This window comes from Colius striatus, chromosome 6 (genome assembly GCF_028858725.1).
Source record: "Colius striatus isolate bColStr4 chromosome 6, bColStr4.1.hap1, whole genome shotgun sequence".
NCBI lineage: Eukaryota > Metazoa > Chordata > Aves > Coliiformes > Coliidae > Colius > Colius striatus.
In genome coordinates this window covers 21,541,824-21,562,005 of record NC_084764.1, presented here as the reverse complement: position 1 = coordinate 21,562,005, position 20,182 = coordinate 21,541,824, and the positions used below count along the sequence as shown (strand labels likewise).

Sequence of the window (20,182 nt, the reverse complement as noted above, 5' to 3'; positions counted from 1 at the left end):
CGCGGCGCCGGCGGGGGCAGGATGGCGGCGCCGCGAGTGCTGAGGTGCTGGTGGCGGCTGACGCCGGGCCGCCGGATCAGGTACCGCTCCGCGGCAGCGGTGACCCGCGCGTTCCCGGGGCGTCTCGGGGGACACTGAGAGGCCCTGCTTGGGCGGGAGGAGGGGGGCGGGAGGCCGTGCTGGCGGCCCGCGGAGGTGTGGCGAGGCCCCCTCTGAAGCTGCCCCTTTCCTCCCCACGGTCTGAGGCAGCTGCTGTCCCGCTCCGCTCTGCCGAGGCCTAGCGCTGCCGAGGCTCTCGCCGGCTCCTGCCGTTGTAATTGGCCGACGGCTTCGGTGGGCATCGTCCTTCTCCCAGCCGGGCCCGACGGAGAGTCAGCCCAGCGAAGGACAGGTCTTCCTGAGCGAGAGCTGCGTAAAGGTAGGGACCCTGGGACACAGCTCGAGTGTCTCTGGGGGTGATTTCCAAACTGCCTGGCCTGCCCTGGGCGTGCACGGGAGATGTTTTGGTGTTTGGCAGCATGTTCAGCAGATCTTTTAGTCCTGTTCCTTTTCTTCTTTGCAGAGGCTGCTGGAGATCACAGAAGGCTCAGAGTTTCTCAGGCTGCAGGTGGAAGGAGGTGGCTGCTCTGGATTCCAGTACAAGTTTTCCTTGGACACAGTTATCAATCCTGATGACAGGCAAGGTCAAAAGGGTGTAGTGGTGGTCTGGTGTGAGTTTTCTTTGAAAAGGTGACAGGAAGGGTGTATGTGACATGATAGTTCCCAACACTAAAGGGAGGAAGCCTGTGAGATAAGTGCTCAGGCTGTGCTTCTCTGTTGCAGAGAAGTTAATGGTTGCAGCACAGCTAATGGTTAAATATGCTACTTCTCTGCAGGGTGTTTGAACAAGGTGGTGCCCGTGTGGTCGTGGATGTGGACAGCCTGGCCTTCGTGAAAGGCTCCATGGTGGACTTTAGCCAAGAGCTGATTCGCAGCTCCTTCCAGGTGGTGAGCAACCCCCAGGCAGAGAAGGGTTGCTCATGTGGGACTTCCTTCTCTGTCAAGTTCTGATTGGACTTCCCATGGGTGGTGGACACTGTCTGCAGATACTTTCTGACAGCCTTCAGAGGATTTTTTGCTCATTCTTTTCCCAGCTGCTCCCTCTCGTCTCCATTAACCTGTAACACAGCAGTTACTCCTGACTCCAGCTGTGTGTGTCTCTGCACTGAGCCCATCTCCAAGACTTGTTGGCCTTCTCTTAAACATGAAGTAGCCAAGAGCACACACACGGGAGCATCTTCAGCGCCTTGTAAGCCACCTGCCAGGTGGTGCTGACTTGCCTGCCCAGTCTTGGATGTGAAACCACTTCACTGCTTGTCTCTGGCTGTATATATGTGTGTTTATCATTCTTAGTGAAAAAAAAAGTCCTTGAGATGGATTGGTATTGCTTATGCATTCCCATGTGGGTAGAATCTGAGTTCTTTCAGGCTACTGTTGCTTATCCCTTGTTTTCCAGCTGGGTAGGACTTGGAGTCTCTCTGCCATGCACTTCTCAGTGTGCCTGTCTCTCCAGTCCTCAACTCACTGGAGGCCTTTCCAGATACTTTGCTATTCTCTTAACCAGAAGCCTTCTCTTGGTCCCAGAAATGTGTAGGGGTTTTGCTGTCAGGCCCTGGGATGAAAGTTTTTACTCATTCAGAGTAAGTGAAGCTAAAAAATTAAGTTGGGAAGAATTAATAGCTAATTTATTAAAAAAACCCCAAGTTATATATATAAATAAAACATACAGCTCTCCACTCCCAAGTACTATTTTAGGCTTTTTCTAAACTTGACTAGGAATTTTGTGTCATGCAAACTCTCGGGTTTCATAGTGTATCTGCTGCCTTCCCTTGGCAACAGGAAGGGAAGCTCAGGTGGCAGAGCAGAATCAGGAGTACTGCTTAAGGCTCTTCAGTCCTTTTGACTGAGTTATCTGAAAATCTTTTCAGTAACTTGCTTCACTGTTTAATGTCTATCTAACTTGTACCTGGTTTGATGAAAGAGTGAAATATCTCCTTTCCTTTCTGTAACTCTCATGGAATGGGAAATCTGGAAGTTTCCTGAATAACTTCCTTTTGATTAGTTGCTTTCTGTAGCTTTTTATCTGCCACTAGATGTCTTTTAAATCAAAGTGATTCACCTGCTTCTGGGCAAAAGGAAAGATGGGGAAGCTATTTTTGTTCCCTCGTGTTTTAACTGATCATAACCAAATTGTCTTAAGACATGAGTCTTTCGTGTGAGTGTGGGAGCACGAGCACTGCAAGACTTTGGTCTCAAGGAGACGCTTGTGGCAAACTATGAGCTTTTCAAGGCTCCCTGCCATAGGCATTTTTGTTGTGAAGCATCCCAAACGCCTGTCTAAACTAATCAGCTGTGCACCTGCACAGCATTGATTTGCCTGTTGATTTCTAGTGCTCAGAGAGTTGATAGCATGCTAGTTTTAGTTTCATCCATAGATGTTACAGGAGTTCGTGTGTGATCTGCTGTGGTTTGTCATATGGATGGGATTTGGAGCAGCAACTCTTTTGGTTCAGCTGTTGTTATTTCCATTTCCTGCAGTCAACAAGGTCCACCTAGTTACGGTGCTGCCGGGGGGGAGCAGGATGGAGCAGTTCATTTTGCACAAGAGAGTAAAAGGAGGGAATTAAAAGACTTGTCTAAACCCCTGCAGGATGGTTTGGCCCTACTCTTACGTTCCCAGATCTTGAATGTGATGTCGGGTAGAACTGCCTTTGAAAGTGTGAGATCTAAAAGTTTGCATAGGTAGAAGACATTAGATGAACTCAATTTCTTTCAGCTGGCATAACCAAGCAATGAAGCCTGGCAGGAGGAATTGCTTTCTGAACCACAAAGTACAGATTTGCCCATGATCCATTTCACACAGTCTCACCTTGGCTAAATCTCTTTTGACGTCTTTTATGGGGAATAACAGAAGGTCAGCAGTAGTGCTGGGGAGCTCCCGAGGCGTCTGTCCCTACTCTGAGGCCTGCCTTTGTCCCAGGGAAGCACACAGCCTCCAGATGGGATTACTGCTTTTACTGAATGTAAACGTGCCGTGTCCGCCTGAGCTAGCCAGGGCCCACCTGCCTTCCCTTGCTCTGCCCGGATGAAGTAAAGCAAGGCAGCGCCGTGCCTGTGGAGTGCCGCCCCTCGCTCCCCAGCACCGCGCGGGAGATGAGGACACGCGCTCTGCCTGCCGCTCTGGCAGTACTGCTCTAACCGCACTAGGTGGACCCCTTACTCCTTGGGAGCTGCTGCGCTGGACATCCAAGGCGTTTCAGCTTCCATCAGGGGTGAGGTTGGATCTGCTCTGTGAAGGACCTTGGCAAGAGCAAAAGTTTCTTTGCTGCTGCCTGTTTTGGAGGCAGGCTGGAGCTGAGTTGGTCTGGTATTGGCAGCAGCGTGGTCTCTAGATCAGAGAAGCTGCTAGGAGCTGGAGAGGTTCCAGCTGCACCACATGCTGCTCTTGGCCTCCTACTCCTGCTTCCTGGGAGCAGCTGGAATCTGCTGTCCCAAGCTACTGGCCTTCCAGTTCCTAGCAGGGGATGGGTGCAAAGGGCTGTCTGTCACCTCCAGAGTGCTCCTGACTATACATTTTAAAAGCTTGTCACTTCATCAGAAGTGGAAATCTGCTGTCCGTGTTAGGAAGTCGCCAAAAGGGAGTGTGTTAGCACAGAGGGGTGAAAGTCCCCTTGGTGAATTTTATCTCTGTAATCTGAAAGGGCCAGATCCTGGCATCTGTGGTAGGGAGAAAAGAATCCTGTCAAGGATTGTACACTGAACAGTCTTAGGGGGCAAAGATGGCACCTTGCTCTAGGCTATGGGGCAAGACCAGCGGCACCAAGAGAAGGGTGTGGAGGATTGGAGAGGGGATTTGGCTCTGCCTGGGCTGCAAGGAGCTTCCAAGGTGTGCCTGTGAGGGGTCTGTGGGGTGAGGGTAGGTGGGAGCCTTTGTACTGAGCTCCTGAGAAAAAGGAGTACAGAGCTGGAGGTGCCGCCTTCGCTTAATGGCACATGAGAAACTGCAGTGGAAAATCTTTCTCTGCTCCCACATGAAGAAGGAGGATTCTCTCAGTTCACCCACCTGACAAGGAATGAATGATCAAGAAGGATATTTATGGAAAGATCTGTTAAGATGAAACTTAAGGGGAAAGGGCATCATTGCCAATGTCCCTTACAGACAGGTAGAAGAGGATGGAATAGAAATCCTCACCTTGGTGAGTGCTCGTTGGAGCTCTGCAGGGACTGGTTAGTAGAAGACAAGCACATCCTCTGCCTGGGACTCAGTTCTTCACATTTGGGTATCTACCATTGCCCATCAGCTGTGAGTCTGCGTCCTGGTGTGGAGCCAGGCAGTGGTAGAGAAATGGGTGATTTTTGTCATGCCCCTTTTCTTGTGGTTTAGGGGTATGCATGGGAGTGCTGTGCTCACCCAGCTGGGCTTTGTGGCACCACCTGTGGTGAGCTGGGAAGACAGCTAGGGGTGAGAAGCCAGTATCCCTCAGGTGCCTCCTTCCTTCTGCCGTAGGGCTTGCCTGAAGCCAGCACCTGCAGAGAAATCACCGAGTGGTGGAGGAGGCAGTCACAGGGAGGCAGAAGTGCACAAAAGAAAGCTTCTCTTGTCTGTATCCTACACTGTGAAGGCAAACACTTTTGTATCAAGGCTGTCTTAAACCTTGCAAGCATTTCAAACCTCTGACAGCAGGAAGGAAAAAACCCAGTGGTATAAACCTGCTGTTCACACTGTTAGCTGGGACTGGCCAGAGGAGTTCACTGAATTCAGAGCAGGCATGCTGTATTTCCAGGATGAGCTGCTGCAACACGTGCTTGAGGACTGAAGCACACACTGTGCCAGCAAGCGCAGCAGTCAGGTCATCGGCAGAGGGTATCATAGGATGTGCACCACTTTGGTGCTTTATTCTCCTTGCCTGTTCTCTTGCCTGTGGGGCAAAGCTCTCACCCAGCGTTCACCCTGCTTCTCTGGAATGGGCTGTAGCTGCTGGGGAGATGGGCAGCAGGGGGAGGGATAACCTTGGCCTAATGATGTGTTTGGTACCACTCTCATCCAGCCTGGAGAGTGAGCCACGATTCATGGAGACAGCACTGGCGAGAGTAACCTGCAGCAACCTCTACTGTATCAAATGCTTATCCCCATTTGAATCCCCAAACCAAATGTTAGGGGCTCGATGTAGGATGTAGGTGCAGTTTGGCTCTTGCTGGGTTCTGAGGAATGTTTGCTCTGTGTGGTTTCCAGGTTTAGGCTGCAGTTGGCTTGGATTTGTGCAGATGCCCGCCCAGGACACTGTAGCTGGTGGGTTTAGCACCCAGGCATGGACGGGCAGGCAGTGGTGAGGCAGCCCAGGCTGCTGCTGACAGCAAGCTGGGCTGTTACTACCAGCTGTGATTCCTGGCCCCGCGGGAGCCCTGTGCACGGTGCTTCCTGCCTCTGGCCTACCCGCCGCTTGCACAGCTCTTAATATTTCCTGCTTGAGCAATAAGAGTTTATGGCCCTAGTCTTTGTGGTTGATTAGAGCCCAAGTTTGTGCCCCTGTTTTAATCAGTGCTCATTTACCTTTGGCATCCTTCAGAGGAACAGAATGGTATGTCTTTCAGTTGCCATGGAAACAGTGAGACTAAATGCACATTTCCATGGCAACCTGCCATTATCTTCAGCTCTATCTGTGGGTCTCATTTTCTGACCATGGGGGTGGGGATGGTGAAAATGGAACTTCATCTCTTAAAAATTAAAACAAAAAAGAAAAGGAAAAGAGAGATGCTACCACCACCAGCAGCACCATCATCACCACCCCTGCTCCTCCTCTGGCTCGGGCTTGGGGCTGAGAGAGGCCTATGACTGCTGCTGCCATCCTGTGTGTATGGGCTCCGAGGGATTGTCTTCAGTTTCTTTTCTCCTTTACCCTTCTAAAAATAGAGACGTTCAGAACAATTTGATGATAATGTTCCAGCACTTCTCTGAGCTCTTTGTTTCGTCAACTAACGCTCCTAGAAAAGGCCCTTGAAGTTAATTGAAGTTTCCAACAGATTCCAAAGGTCAATGTGTCTCAGCTCCTTTTGGTCTGCAGGGCCCCAGGTTAATTATGGGGTCGAAGACTCCAAGGAGTAGCCTTTGTCTGCTGAGACTGGAGGCATCTGGGCACATCACGTTAACCTCAGGAGTGAGGGACCTTCTTGCAAGGAGGGCAGCACAGACTGCTCCAGGAGGTCATGCCCATCAGAGAGTCAGAGATCAAAGGTGATGCTTATCTGTTTGCAGGGGATGCAGGGCAGAAAAAACAGGTATTTGCTGTATGATGGGCCTTGCAGCCCCTCAGCCAGAAGTGCCCTTGGCCGCTGCTGACATGTCTGCCTCCCATAGCCACTGAATCAAAAAAAATGACAGAATCTGCTGTACTTTGAGCAATTGCACACAGCTGTTCCTTAAGCCTGTGTTCATTATTCTTGTTCTAGCTGGCTTGACCTTTAGCTAATTCCTCTTATTCATGGTCTGATCTTGGTTACTGAGGGGAAAAAGCTTGTGTCTTGCACTGTTCTAGCCTGATGCAATAGAATTATTCATGGAGAGGGTGTGGTAGAGCTCTCCTTCCACATCCGCTCTGCTAGCCTTCCGCAGGTGCTGAAGCAAAGGATGATAAAGCTCTGTCTGCTCAGGAGTTAGCATGAAAGCAGATGTGGTCAGCCAGGTGAGGTAGGTGTTGCTCAAGCTTTCCTTGCTGTAGTCTGCCACAGCACTGATTGTGCATGACAAGGAGCTGTCACAGTCAGCCTGGGTTCTCTTGTGTCATCAAGGGGAGAACAAAGACTATAGAGCCTGGTACATTGCTGAGCTTGCAGCATTTCACCCTGGAAGAGTGACTGCCTAGACACATTGCTAGAGTTTGGTTGGGGGCTATTTCTGGGAAGACACTGGGAACAGTCTCTGAGATGTGAGGACCTCCTGAGTTGAGGTGCTGAGCACAGGAATAAACTCTGCATGGTTTGCCTGGGCAGAAGTTTGCTGGAGGATGTGCTGCTGGTGCTGGACTGGGCTGGCTTGGCTCAGGGAGGTACCATGACAGAGGGTAGGGAGGAAGGTTCGCTGTAGGTTCTCTGGGTGCCAGGCAGTGGCTGCCCTTTGGCTGCCATGGGGAGCTGACCTGCTGCATGGTGGCCTGCTGGCAGGGCCAGCCTGGGCTACCCCTGCTGACATGGCAGGCTGGAGCCCAGGGCTGGAACCCTAAGGAGCTTTGCCTTTGGACTCAGTTGCAGCCCTACTGCCATGACTTGGGAGGCTTTGGGCTCTTCCCCTCATACCCATGGCAGCTGAGCCGGCACAAACTGAGGGAACAACACAGCCCCTCATGCAGGGTCTCTGCAGCGTGCAGGGCCCACTCCCCACACAGAGCCTGCTCCCCACACCAGCATCCCACGCTGTGTCCAGGAGAGGGGGACTGTGCTCTGGCCCTCATGTGTGGCTCCCCGCACCTGCCTGCCTGCCCACGCTTGCCTGCCACAAACTTCAGACCTGCAAGATTCAAGTTAAATATAGAAACATCTCAGGGAAGGGCTAATAGCATTTGGAAAAGAGAATTCAGTAGCTACCTTTGGTAACAAAGGCAGAAATAATGGGGCCATGCTATTGTTAACAGAACTTTGTCTACCAGTGCCTGCAAAAGCTTAGTGGGGAGAAGGGAAGCAGTGGGTCTGTGTGGCAGATCCCTTGGCCTCTTAATGAAATGCTTCCCTCTGCTACCACTGTCCTGTGTTCCCAGATAACAAGCACAGGCCAGAAATAGGACTGCTGTTGTGAAAGAAGTTACTTAATCCTCTTCCAGCTAAGCAAAAATGTACCAGTGAAGAGCCAATTCACAGAGCAGAGCTGAATTACACAGGAGAAAATTGTGCCTGCAAATCAAAGGGAGCTGCAGCACTATGAGAGAGTGAAGACAAAACAGGTTGGTACGGGAGAATAGCCCAGGGATATGCTCAGGGGTGGAAGGCAACAGGAGGGATTTGTAGAGCCTCTCCCAGCTCCGCTGCAGCAGCACAGGTTTGTGGACAGATATGGCTGTCACAAGGTGGGAGGGTGCTAAATCTGTCCAGATGTCCTAAGAGGCAGAAGGACCTGGTAAGACCCAGGAACCTCTGAGAAGACAAGAATTGGTGAAGAAATGGGGTGTAGTTCTACATGAAAAGGGGCTGGAGGAATAAAGAGCAGGCAGGTTACCCAAGGGGAAGCAGGGGCTGAGACGAGCCCGTGCCTGTGCTTGCTGGGTAGGTGGCCCCAGAGATGCAGCCATGGCAGTGCCACATTTGTGAAGCCGCTGAGCCGCTCTGCTTTGCTCTGGCTGCGCTCGGGAAGGCAACAGCCTGTGGGATGCACCCTCAGCAAAGTGCCAAAGTTTCAGAGATGAAGGCCAAACCTGCCAGAGAACAGGAAAATTACCTGCTTTTCAAAGACTGCACCTGCTGGCCTGGAGGAGAGGCAACAGATCTGAAAAGCCAGGGTGCACAAAGAGCCTTGGTAATGTGTTACATGGTAGGAGCATGGGCTAGTTCTCCAAATAAGGAAAGGCTCATGTTGTAAGGAGTTGAATAGGCTTCTGCTCCATGAGGTTGCCCTCTTCTACAATAAGCTGGGCATTGGGAGTTGATGTCCTCTCCATCCATGCTGGATGTGATAATTTTACAGGGCAAATGAGACCACTGGAAGGGCTTCCCCGAAAATGGGGCTTGGTGGGGAAAAAGAGGTCCTAGGCCCTCTGAGGCTGATCCAAGCACCAAGTTGTTCAGCGGGACAGCTTATTGAGAGAGTTGTTTGTTTCAAGACAAAATGAGGGCACACCTTGCACAGTGTACACCATGCTGGGCACAGAGAGGTCTCACTGCTGGAATTCCTCGCCTAATGCTTAGATGTGAAGGGCTTGGTACACATGACCCTGCAAGACCAGGAGAGCCTGATCATATCCTCCCAGGGATACTGATTTGTCTGGCTTCCTTTGGAGTATGTGCTCCCTTAGCCCCCTCTCCATCTGCTCATGTTTTCCAGGTGCATTTGATTTATACCTACTCATTCTCTTCTTCACAGAAATGAGTTTTGGTACGTGTCAGTTGTGTGAGAGAAAAATTGATAGAGCGAGCTGCAGAGCAAAGCAGCTGGGATCTTTCTTAGGAGAGCTGCAGTCGTTAATTATAGGACTCTAAACCCCAGCTTAGGCAAGAAGCATTTTCTACATCTCCCTCCTTTCTTTTGTACCTCCCTGCGCAGGTTGTCACATCAAAGCCAGGATTTGGGGATGAGTCAAAACAACACCCACCTTTCTGAATAAAAATGGGATGCCAAGTGCCAGGGAGCAGCTCTTTTCTGGCTCCCTCCTCTCCCAAACTAGCATGAGGGGCACTGCACCTCTCCCTGACGAGGGCTGCAGACAGCACTTATCTGTCCCTTGGGCCTGCTCCTGCTTCTTCCCTGCCTCAGGCAGCATGGTGAGTCAGCTGCTGGGTACCAAAGCTTCTCAGCCCTGATCTGAGCAGCAGCGTCCTCTCCTTGGCTCAAGGCTCTGCAGCCAGGCTGGTACCTTGGGGTGCCAGGTTCCCTAGGGGTCCATTTTGTTAGCCAAGTCACTGAAGAGCTGGATATTTTCGTCCCCAGCAGCTTCACATGTGCATCCCAGGCAGAACCAGCAGCACTGGAAAGGGTTTTTTCTGCATGAATTTACCCCAGGTAAAAGAGAGTGGGGGGGAAAAGAGGGAAGAACCAACCTCATCATCCTCAAAAGCTTCATACTCCCTATGCACGTGCCGAGCTGATATGTTTCTGGTTGATAATCCCAGTACAGGCTGTGCTCTTGCCCTGTTTCAGAGACTGCCTACACAGATAACTTCGTCTTAGCATCACCAGCTTGCTCACAGCCTTTGCTGGTGTCACCTCATGATCTGTAACACTGAGATAAGAGCACTTGCTGCAGCAGGCTTCTGCCTGCATTCACAGCTAAGAAGAGAGAGGGCTACAGACATACTCAGGGTAGATAAAGCCGATTTGGTCACTGCACAGAAGACAGTTTTGTGTTTTCCTCAAAGCCTCGCAGGCCTGCCAGGAGATGTGTGTGCCTAGCCAAGGGAGGCATTGTCACCAGAAGCAGATTTTCGTGCCCCAGATGGATGCTCATGGCCTTTTGCTGGGTCTTGGGCAGGGAGAGAAAGGAAGAGGGGCGCTGGCTCGCTAATTAAGAGACTTTCTCTCTCTGCTGCCTTTCTGCAGCTCAGAGGGGGAGGCAGGAACTGTGCCTGATGAGAGTCTCTTGTGTGTGCTGGGACCTCTCTTAAAAGCTGCTAAACATTAAAAAAAAAGAAAGAAAAAAAATTCCACAAGCGCTTTGATAGTCCTCACAAGAAAGTGAAACAGAAGAGCCTTTGAGCTGCACTTGTAAGAAAAACCTCTGTACATTGCTCGGGGAAGAAAGGCTGGTGGAGCTGAAATCTGGCAACAGTCCCCAGCTGGCAGGGAGATGTTTCTGTGCTGCAAGCTCCTGTCATGGCTGATGCAGAGAGAGGGAAAGCGCCGGATCCTCTGTAGGCACCTTGAACCCACCGGGGCGGCAGTGGCATGGGGAGGATGAGCCAGCTTGTCTTCTGCTTCCATGCTGGGGCATGGCCCCGGGCTCTCCTGGCAGAGGCACCCAACCTCACCACATCACAGCCCCTCTGGGCCCCCGCCTGCTGTGGGAGCCCCCCGGCCTGGCAGCCTCCCCCTGCTCTGCACCCCCCACGTTTCCATAGCAATCGCTGGTGTCAGCTGCGTGGGGGAGCCGATGGAGGCAAATGAAGGTTTGTCCCCACCCTGGGCCAGCCGTGAGGTGGGAGGAGAAGACAAGCATCCTGATGCTTCTGCTGGAGGCTGCCCCAGTTTGCCCCTGGCCAGGCCAGGGCTTGAGGGTGCAGTAGGAGCGTGTAGCCTGCAGGGGCTCTGCAGGTTTGGGGGGGGACTGTGTGCACCCCAGAGTCATCCTCACACAATCCCTGCCCTGCCCATACCAAACAGATGCCACCCCTGATTTTGTGTTCTCTCCTCCTGCATCATGTCTCTTCCACAGCCTGCTCCATTTTCCCTCCCTTGTTTCATTGTCAATCAATGAAGCCAGAAATCAATCTTTGGCTTTAATGGAAAACACACGGTGGTGGCAGGAGAGTCACAGGAAGCTTTGAAAGCAGTGTTTTATTCCTAGGATGAGGGAATGGGGCACTGGAGTAAAACTCCAGGGGAGGACAGGTGGGCCAAGTGATGGAGGGGAGTACTGGTACACAAAGCAGTGCCTCAGCAAGGAGAGGAGAGGCTCAAAAGAGTTCCCTGCACCCTCAGCACCAAGGGGAGAATGAATTTAACCATCTGCTAACCACTCCCCTCACTCCACACACAGACAGGAGAAAGGGGAGACCTGTCTATTCAGTTTGGTGGGCCCTTTCAGAAAATAAAATAAAAATGGCAATTCAAGCCCCAATTGTTTAGCATTTAAAAAACCCCACAAACCAAACCACATTTTAAAAGCTGGGTCAGCTATGAGATAGAGCTGTCACATTGAAAGACAGCCAAACTGCTTCATTTGGAAAATGTCTAAACAAAATGTTTTGACATTTTCAAGAAAAAATTATCCCATACATTTTCAGACAAAACTTGCTAACAAATGTGACTGAAAAGTTTGGTGTCCTGACAGCTGCGTTTTGAAACAAGCTCGGGATGTGCCAAAAATGTTTCATATGCTCCTGGGCACAACCCAGGCAGCCAAAGCACATTGGAGCTGGGCAGAGCCTGGACAGCTGACTGGGGGTGCTCAGTGCAGGCTGGGCAGGTCCTGCTTGTGTCAGAGTGGCTCCTCACGGCTGGTCTTGCCTCAGCCTGGATCCTGCCAGCACCTCTCTGCCCAAGGGGGAAAGCACGGCACAGGTGTCCACAGGCTAATGTGCCTTTGGCTCAAGCCACGGCTCTGCCACAGGGACGAGAACAGGGGCCCTGACCAATTTTGGTGTATGATAGTGGAGAGAGGAGCTAGACATAAGCCAGAGCCACCTCTCAGTGGCTCGTGAGATGCGGGGAAGAGAAACACGGAGGTTTTTGGCATCATCATATTAGCCAACAGGGATCCTTGCAGAGCCCGAATGCCCCATTTCCTGATGGGAGAGAGACAAGAAGGCATGGGCACAGAACACAGTGGCCCTGCATGCTTTTCAGCATGCTTTTTAGCAGCAAGATTGGATGTCAAGAGGAGATTGTCATTTACAAGGCGGCATGGCATTGTACACTGAGCCCTCCAGTCTCACATGGCACCTCCGTGCCGGGCAGCAGCTGCACGACAGCTCTGGACCACACACCTTCCTCCCCAGTTCCCATCCCATGCCCTCAGCAGGTTATAGAGGCTATGGACACATGTGAGGAGGTTGCACAACCGCCCACATCAGGCAGGGCTGGGCTCTCTGGGCTTGTTTTGAGTTCACGAAAGCAGACCTTTGCAAGACACACCCTTGAGGCAGGCGGGTGACCAAAGCCAGTACCAAGCAGGACCTCCTGAGCCATTTCATGGCTTAAATAGTTTAATGCTTGCTGATCTCAAGAGTCTGTTCTGGCATACCAGGAGACCTTGAGAGTCTCTAACCTATTTCATAGAATCATGGAATGGTAGGGTTGGAAGGGACCTTTAGAGGTCACCTAGACCAGCCCCCCTGCTACAGCAAGTCCACCTAGCTCAGGCCACACAGGAGCTTGTCTAGGTGGGTTTTGAAGGCTTCCAGAGAAGGAGACTCCACACCCTCCTTGTTTCCATGAATTCAGCATTTTTCCATCTTCACCACATGTGCTGCCGCAGCCTGGAGGAGGGAAGGAGACATTTGGTGGAGGAAGTGTGTGGAAAATGCTTCTGCAAAGGTAGGAGAGAAAAAAGCAAGCAGCAGATGTGGACCAAGCTAGCTGCCAATCCCCAGAGGGACCAGAGCACTGCTGAAAGTGTCTCCTCTGAAGCAGTTCACTCCTGGGAATGCCTTGGTTGCTGCAACAGGTTGACACCAGCGCTCCCAAACCAGTGGCTGCCAGAAGGCAATGGGAGGATGACATGTGCCCTGAGGACCTCTCAGCCCTGAGAGCTGCCAGGGAAAGCAGGCTTCAGGGTTAACATTCTTCCCTTCTGTGGTGGCTGAAACATCCCCTGGGGGCTTGGCTGCTCCCAACTAAGCAGCAGTAAGAGACAGAGATAAAGCTTCATTAGGAGGCACAGGTCTTTCTGTAGTTGTTTCTGCTTTAGTGAAAATAGCTCAAGAAATAAAGCTGGCTCTTGCCCACAGCCTGGGCCCAGGTCCCTTGCCATAGCCAGGGACCATGGATCAGTCAGAGGTGGCTGCTGTGGCAGCTGTGTAAGCTGGAGCAGAGGGATGGAGAGGCAGAACAGCTGCTGGCCTGGCTCCCAGTGCCGCTTTCTCCAAAGCTTGTCGGAAGAAAATGCTGTTTGTTCTGACATTTAGAATAGATTAAAAATCGTTACAGGCTCTTCTGGAACATTTTAGAAGGTGAAGCTATTGATTTAAAAACTCAGCATCAGTTTTGTAAGAGAGGTGAATTCTCCCTGGGTTCCTCCCTTGAGCAACAATGCCTCGTCCTGGCTGATGGCAGCAAGAAGTTTATCGCCACGCTGCCCTCCATCCTTGGCTCATCCCTAAGCCTTGTGCAAGGTCGTGTGAGGGGATGCTCCCTAAAAGTCTCTCAGTATGCAGAGGATGCTTAACATCTTCCATTTTGTGCATCCATTAGGAACTGGTCTGTTCTTAGGTATTTCATGTGCCTAGAAGCAGCACCACGTGAACCTGCTGCTCTTTGCCACCTGCTGCTGGCCCCATTGCAGGTGCTTCTGGTTCCCAAGGATGTGCCACCTTCGCCAACCACTTCCCTTTCCTTCGTGTGGGTTGCCATGATGCAGCACTGCCAATGCCCCCTCGTCACACAGTCCCAGCTTATGCCCTGACAAGCTGGAAATTATTTTCTTTTGAAAGTATTGAAAACCATATGAAGATGCATGAAAAGCATTTGTTTGCAGCTCATGGAAATGTGCCTGTAAGTGCTGGATCTCAAGGACTTCCCGTGTGACCTACTCTAGGTGGTCCTGCTCTGCCAGGGAGGTTGGACTAGATGATCTTTTGAGGTGGCTTCCAACCCTTAAGATTCTGTGATTCTGTGATTCCTAAGCTGCAATGGCTTAGGAATGAAGTTGTGAGGGCTGATGGCACCATCTGTGTGCAAGGTGTTCATGCCATCACAGAACTAGCAGCCTGATCCTCAGTGCCCCACATGTCTCCCCTTCCACTGTCCCCTGGCTTTTTGCACATTGAGGATCCTGTGTTCAAGGAGAAACTTCACATTCACTGTCATTTATAGCTCCTCCTGACTTTGCTGCCTCAGCCCGAGTCCATTTCCCTCAGCATAGTGCAGCATCCCACTCTGGCTCATCATGTTGATGGCAATTAATAACTTTGCTGGTTTCAGCATTAGCACAGGCTCCTCTTAATGCCATTTCTTCATACCTCCATGCTCATCTGCTCCAGCTTTGGTGGCAGAGTTGGAGAGCTGCCCAAATACTCGCCACTTGAGCTTTGCCCTGTTGGCTGCCAGGACTGCTTGGCAGTCTTTCTTTCCTCAACAGCCTCTTTACTCTCTTTGTGAGATGAGGGACATCCAGCCTACCTTAGTGAGTTTATAGACTCACTGGGTACTTTCACTGCTGAGGATAGAGAAGCTCAAGCACATGTGTCCCTGCCGTGATGGGCATTGTGTCCCAGCTCATCTCCAAGAGCTGACTGTGCTGTGACACAGCCTGTTGGGCTTAGCCCAGTGTCAGCAAGACAGCCAGAAAGCAGGGGTCCTGAGGAACTTAGGTGATACCTCTAATGAAGATGAGGCACCAAAGACTTCATAGCTGTGCTACACTTGACACAGGGTGACAGCCAAGATGTTGCCACTTTAAACAGACCCGTGTGCCACGATGGCTTCAGTTTTGCTTTGATTTTCTTTATCAGTCTGGGTGTCTTGCACTTGTGATGAAGGAACACAGTCGATGAGGTACAGGGTGCTCAGGATCCCCTTGGTCTCCAGGTGCTGAGCAGGAGGATGAGACTGTCACAGTACCCTGAGCCCCCATGCTGTGCTTCCAGTCAGATGCCAGCCAGCTGTGCTGCTTGGGCACTGCTCAGGGCTCTCTGGGGTCACGATGCCTCCCTGGCCAAGCTCTTCAGAGCATTGCTATGCTGGAAAGAGGCAGGTCCTCCCTGTGGTGACACTAATGCAGTGAACCAGAGCAGTACTTAGCCCCTCAAACTTCTTCCCCTGTCAGCAGAAGTGGAAATGAAATTGCCTCTGCTGCTGGCTCTGCAGAGAGCTCATATCTCTTGGCCCGTAGTCAGGGCAGATATGAAATTTCTTATCTGTTCAGTAAAATGGCACTGCACTTCAGTCCATCCAATTATTTTTTCTAATAAGTGTGAGTAAGGGGGCTGGCAGGGTCAGCTGTGGGAACTCGTACAGTCAGCAGTGTGCTGGCAGGGGGTGCCCTGCCCCAGCAGGCGCCTCAGCCCAGCACCTGCCACAGGACCAGCCAAGAATATGCCAAAGCACGTGTTCTCCTGGCTGGAGGGACCCTGAAAAGGGCTTGGGGTATGATGCTGTGGGGTCAGGCTGACAGACAGGACCTTTGCAGCTTGCACTCCCCAAGGCCATGTCCAGGAATCCCCACAACAGGGCTGCAGAGCCAGGGCTTACTTCGCTGGGGCACTGTAGGCTGCGAGTGCTCTGCTCTGTGCTCACAAAGCAGAGATAACAGAATATCCAGCAAATATCAGTCTGTCTTCAAGGCCAGCAATGCTGTTCTTGAAATTCCATCCAGAGGACACTCGTCCACTGCCAACGTGGGAGGCTGTGTGCAGCCCCAGAGGACCACCTCCAGCAAGCACTCAGATGAGACTATGGGAGCCAACCCAACAGAGACAGCAAAAGCCAATGGCAATGAAGCAGCTTTCCTATCCTGGGTCAAAATTGAGCCCTGTCCAACAGCATCTGATGCCTGGGGTCATCAATCTCCAGTGTTTCCCCATTCTGAGCAAGGCAACTACCAACTTCTCCTCTTCCTGCTCCTTAGAAATCAGCAACCGAGTGTCTAAGTGTGAGGGAGGATCAGAAAAGCTGGCCTGGACACATGTGTCATTCATGTGTGGGCATCTGGAAGCTCCAGACAAGGATGGATGCACAGAGGTAAGGGAGGTGACAGAGGAGGAGGAAGAAAGATGGAATCAGAAGCTATGAGAAGGGACACAGGAGAGAAAAGAGGAATGAGCCGAAGGAAGCGTTCTTGAAGAAGAGACAGGGAAAGGTAGCAAAAGAGAGATAGAAACGAGACAGAATCATCCCAGAAGAATCCTCTGTGTGCTGCCCTGCTTGCAGTCAGGCTGAGGAGCAGCCCTGGCATGATGGGGTGAGAGAAAGAGCCCCTGCTAGTTCTGCTGCCCTTCCCAAGCCACTGGGCTCTGTGCCGCCTTCACCGCAGCCATGCTGTTTCCAGAGAACGTGAGCAGCCAAAGCACAGGGAACATAGAAGTCAAGCCTCAGCTTCACGAGACAGCAGCTATTTTTTCCCCCAGCCTTTCAATAATGACAATAAAAAGTGCAAAATAATTCAATGTGATGTAGCAGTTAACGTGCATACAGTCACCAGTTAATTAGGAAACCATGTTCAGGCAGAAATCTGCAAGCTTCTGTGGTAGCAGGGGAAGAAAGAGAAGCCCATTCATTTAGGATAGAAAAGATTGATCTCTAATTTATAGGAACAGTGACTGACTGTTTCTTTCCTTAACCTTCTGAACTCCTGACTTTGAGCGAAAGATTGAATCTTTCCTTTCCAGCTGAGGTTATGTGGAAGGTTTGGGAGGAAACCCAGACTCTCTGCTCTCTGAAATAAGGCAGGAGGGTAGGAACTCTGCCCACATCAGTGGACTTTGAGCTGGCCGCAGCCAGAAAACCTCAGTTTACTACCCCTTGCACTCAGGGACCAGGAGAGTAAGCACTAGCAGAGCACCTTGGAAAGGCAGCCCTGTTCCTGGGAAAAGCCAAGTTGGGTGATACAGACTTGCTCTGCAGTGATACTGGTTCCCACATTTTCTGAACGTGTTTCTGTCTTTAAATGATAGCTGCAAAATGCATCTGCTCCTCATTCCTCTGACTGAGCAGTGGGGAAATGAATACAATACAAGTGCAGTTGTGTGGAGTGGTTCTCCACTGACCTCTCAGAGTTCTGCTGATGGTAGGCTTTGAGTCTGGCCAGGATTAATTTAGTTTCCTTCCCTACTAAAGAGGCAGGCTGCTGCTCACCCCCTGCCCGCCCACGGCGGAGCTGAGCTTATTCTGTGTCTTGCCTAACGCTGCTGACACTGCCTGGATGGAAACAACGGCCTGAAGAAAATTGAATTTTGGGGAATAGGTTAACTCCTGATTTTCTGTGATGAAATTTCAGCCAGTGGTACTCATTCAGACCCAGCCATGCATCATCCCTTGTCCTTTAATACCTCTGGGCCCTTCACCAGAGCACTTCACAGGGATGAAGGATTCTCTAGGAGAAAGGAATAAGGTGCTAAAACCTGTCTTTAATATCTGGCCATGGCTATCCACAAGATGGACCTCACCATTTTTTTCCTTTATTTTTTTTTCATTGCTTTGTGACACATTATTAGAGCAAATCCACCCCTGAACAAAAGGGAGCGATTCGATACCTTGAAACCTTAGGCCAGTTACCTTGGTGGAAGAGCACTTTAAATACTAAGGGAAATACAGTGTGCACTGGCTTCATTTCAGACAAAACCTCCATATACATTGTCAAAAGTAAGCAAATAGCTATGAACTAGTTTAGCCCATGGAAGGCAGATGTAAAGCGATGGTGACAGTTCACTTCCCTGAGACACCAGCCCCTATCAAGAGCTAACACACGCATGCTTCCAAAGCGGCTCCTTTTCACACACAGCACTTGCTGGTAGAGGTCCTCCTGACATGACATTTCTAACAATTGCATTTTAGACCAGCTCAGCTGAAGAGCCCACAAGGGAGGCATTGCTCTGGACTTTGCTCTAAATAATGCATGTGGGCTGCCTCGCAAAATAACTGCAGGTGCCCTCCCGTGGGCCAGCCTGCTGGCAACTGCCTGTGCCACAGCCCCTGCCTGCTGATGGCAGGGGCAGCCTCGGCCAAAGGAGGAGTGTCAGGGAAGTGGTATGCTGAAAATTGCGCTCCTGGAGTTTAAAAAAGGTTTAATGAGAAAGCATTTGCACTAACCATGTGGGTTTTTTTCAAAGGGGAAGTGACCTCTGGCCAGTTGCCACTCCCAGGTGCTCCACACCAAGTCCTGTCCTGCCGTGCTTAGAGGATACTCAAGCCTAAGACATGTTCTTCCAAAAAGCAGGGTGCAGATATGGTGGACAGCCACACCACACCACACCAACTATCATTATACCTCACCAAGCACAAAAGTCTTTGTGGAGGGGCCAGGGCTTCCTTGGTCTCAGAGGCTGCTCATTCTCCATCAGCAATGCTGTGCAGCTTCAACCTGCATCCTGTCTTGGGCAGGGCCTTGGGGGATGATTCTCCCCAGGCCTCCCAGTGCCCATAGCCGTGAGCAGGAGCTGCACCCTTCCTGCTGTTTACAGACAAACAGGGGTTTGGGGAAATGCTAACTGCTTGGCTTGTCACTTTGACAGCAATGTTTTCTTGATGGTCTGTCAACTGCTGATAGCAGCAACGTCCTGACACTTAGGAGCATGAGTCCCAGCATAATAAATCCCACTCTCTTGTCTAAGGTTGAGTGGTGGAGGGAGACAAAATTATGTCATTGCTGCTGCAGATTTGTCAGTGAAGTCATGGGTGCGTGCGGCAGAAAGCTGCTGGCTTGTGAAGGCCCTAATCCCACAGCTTTGATGGGCCTCACAAACACATCATGGGTTGCTGGGCTGGGGCAGCGAGGTGTGCAAATCTCTGACAGCAAAAAGCAGAGAGGAAACAACAAACACCAGTGTCCCCTAATGGGAGCACAGAGGAAGGACTGCTTCTTTGGTTACCACGATGGCTGGTCAAGAAGCACCAGGTTTGGTGCAAACCATGCACCAGCAAGCAGCTCCTGGTAGTGGTTTAGCACGCCCCAAGGAAATGGTGTCAGGAAAGGATGGCTCCTGCGCTGGGTAGGAGAGGCAGAATGAGAAAAGCAGGTGAAGAAAACTCCCCCCTGCCTCCTGCACTGCAGAGATCAGAGTCAGTGGAGAAAACAGCAACCTGGTCATATACATTTTCACAGTACTAGGGGCTTCCCAAAGATTCAGAAGAGTAATGGCTTTGATTAGAAATGGCTTTCAGAGTACTTTGTGTCCTTCATGATGAACCCTTTTACCTATTAATGCTGTTTCACCAGTGTACAAGGGAAATTTGTGAGTGAGAAGGTGGCCAAGGACATGGAACTCAATTTTCTGCAAAGGGCCGAGGATGTGTTTGCAGGGCTGAAATACAATTAGTCCAACTATCCCTAGAGCTCCATCACCACTCCTAATCAAGTCATCTGTTGCTGCTGCAGAATCCAGATGTAAAAAAATCCCTGGGCTAGCATATTCCACCTTAACCCAGCTGCAGCTTCAGGCACAACTCTTTCTACTACACTGGCCACCCCAGGGTGCCAAGGGTCAAATACATTGTTTTGTATGACAGGCGTACCTTTTTCTACTTGACAAGGCATGTTTCAGAGGAAATCCAGAGGCTGCACTGTTTCTAATGGTCTATATAGACTTTGAATTGTGTGGGCTCTGATCTATAATAAGGGCTCTGAATCAGAGAGCTATTCCTGCTGTGTGTGTAGGCTATTTCTGCTCCTTTATCATTGTTTCCTGTGTCCCATCACGTCCATCAATGAGTTAACATTTGAGTTTGTTTTGATAATCAGAAAACAACTGGGAATAAACACAGCATCCCAGGAAGAGAAGAAGGCTGAATAGCTAGAGATTTGGGTGGGCAACTGGAGGGAGAAGGGGTTAGGTAATAGCTCCATACACTCTGCATGCTTGCACCGATAAAAAAAACCCAAAAGAGACAGTGTAAGAGCTGTAGAAATTTTGG

The 20,182-nt window shown here is 50.9% G+C and overlaps 1 protein-coding gene across 1 annotated transcript; it reads left to right on the top strand.

Annotated features, from left to right (window-relative positions):
* Positions 1 to 11,697, top strand: ISCA2 (iron-sulfur cluster assembly 2). Its single transcript, XM_061998360.1, has 4 exons — positions 1 to 80; positions 250 to 418; positions 563 to 678; positions 876 to 11,697. The coding sequence occupies exons 1-4, from the start codon at positions 22 to 24 to the stop codon at positions 1,048 to 1,050; spliced, it is 519 nt and encodes a 172-aa protein (XP_061854344.1). The 5' UTR covers positions 1 to 21; the 3' UTR covers positions 1,051 to 11,697.
* The last annotated feature ends 8,485 nt before the right edge of the window (positions 11,698 to 20,182 follow it).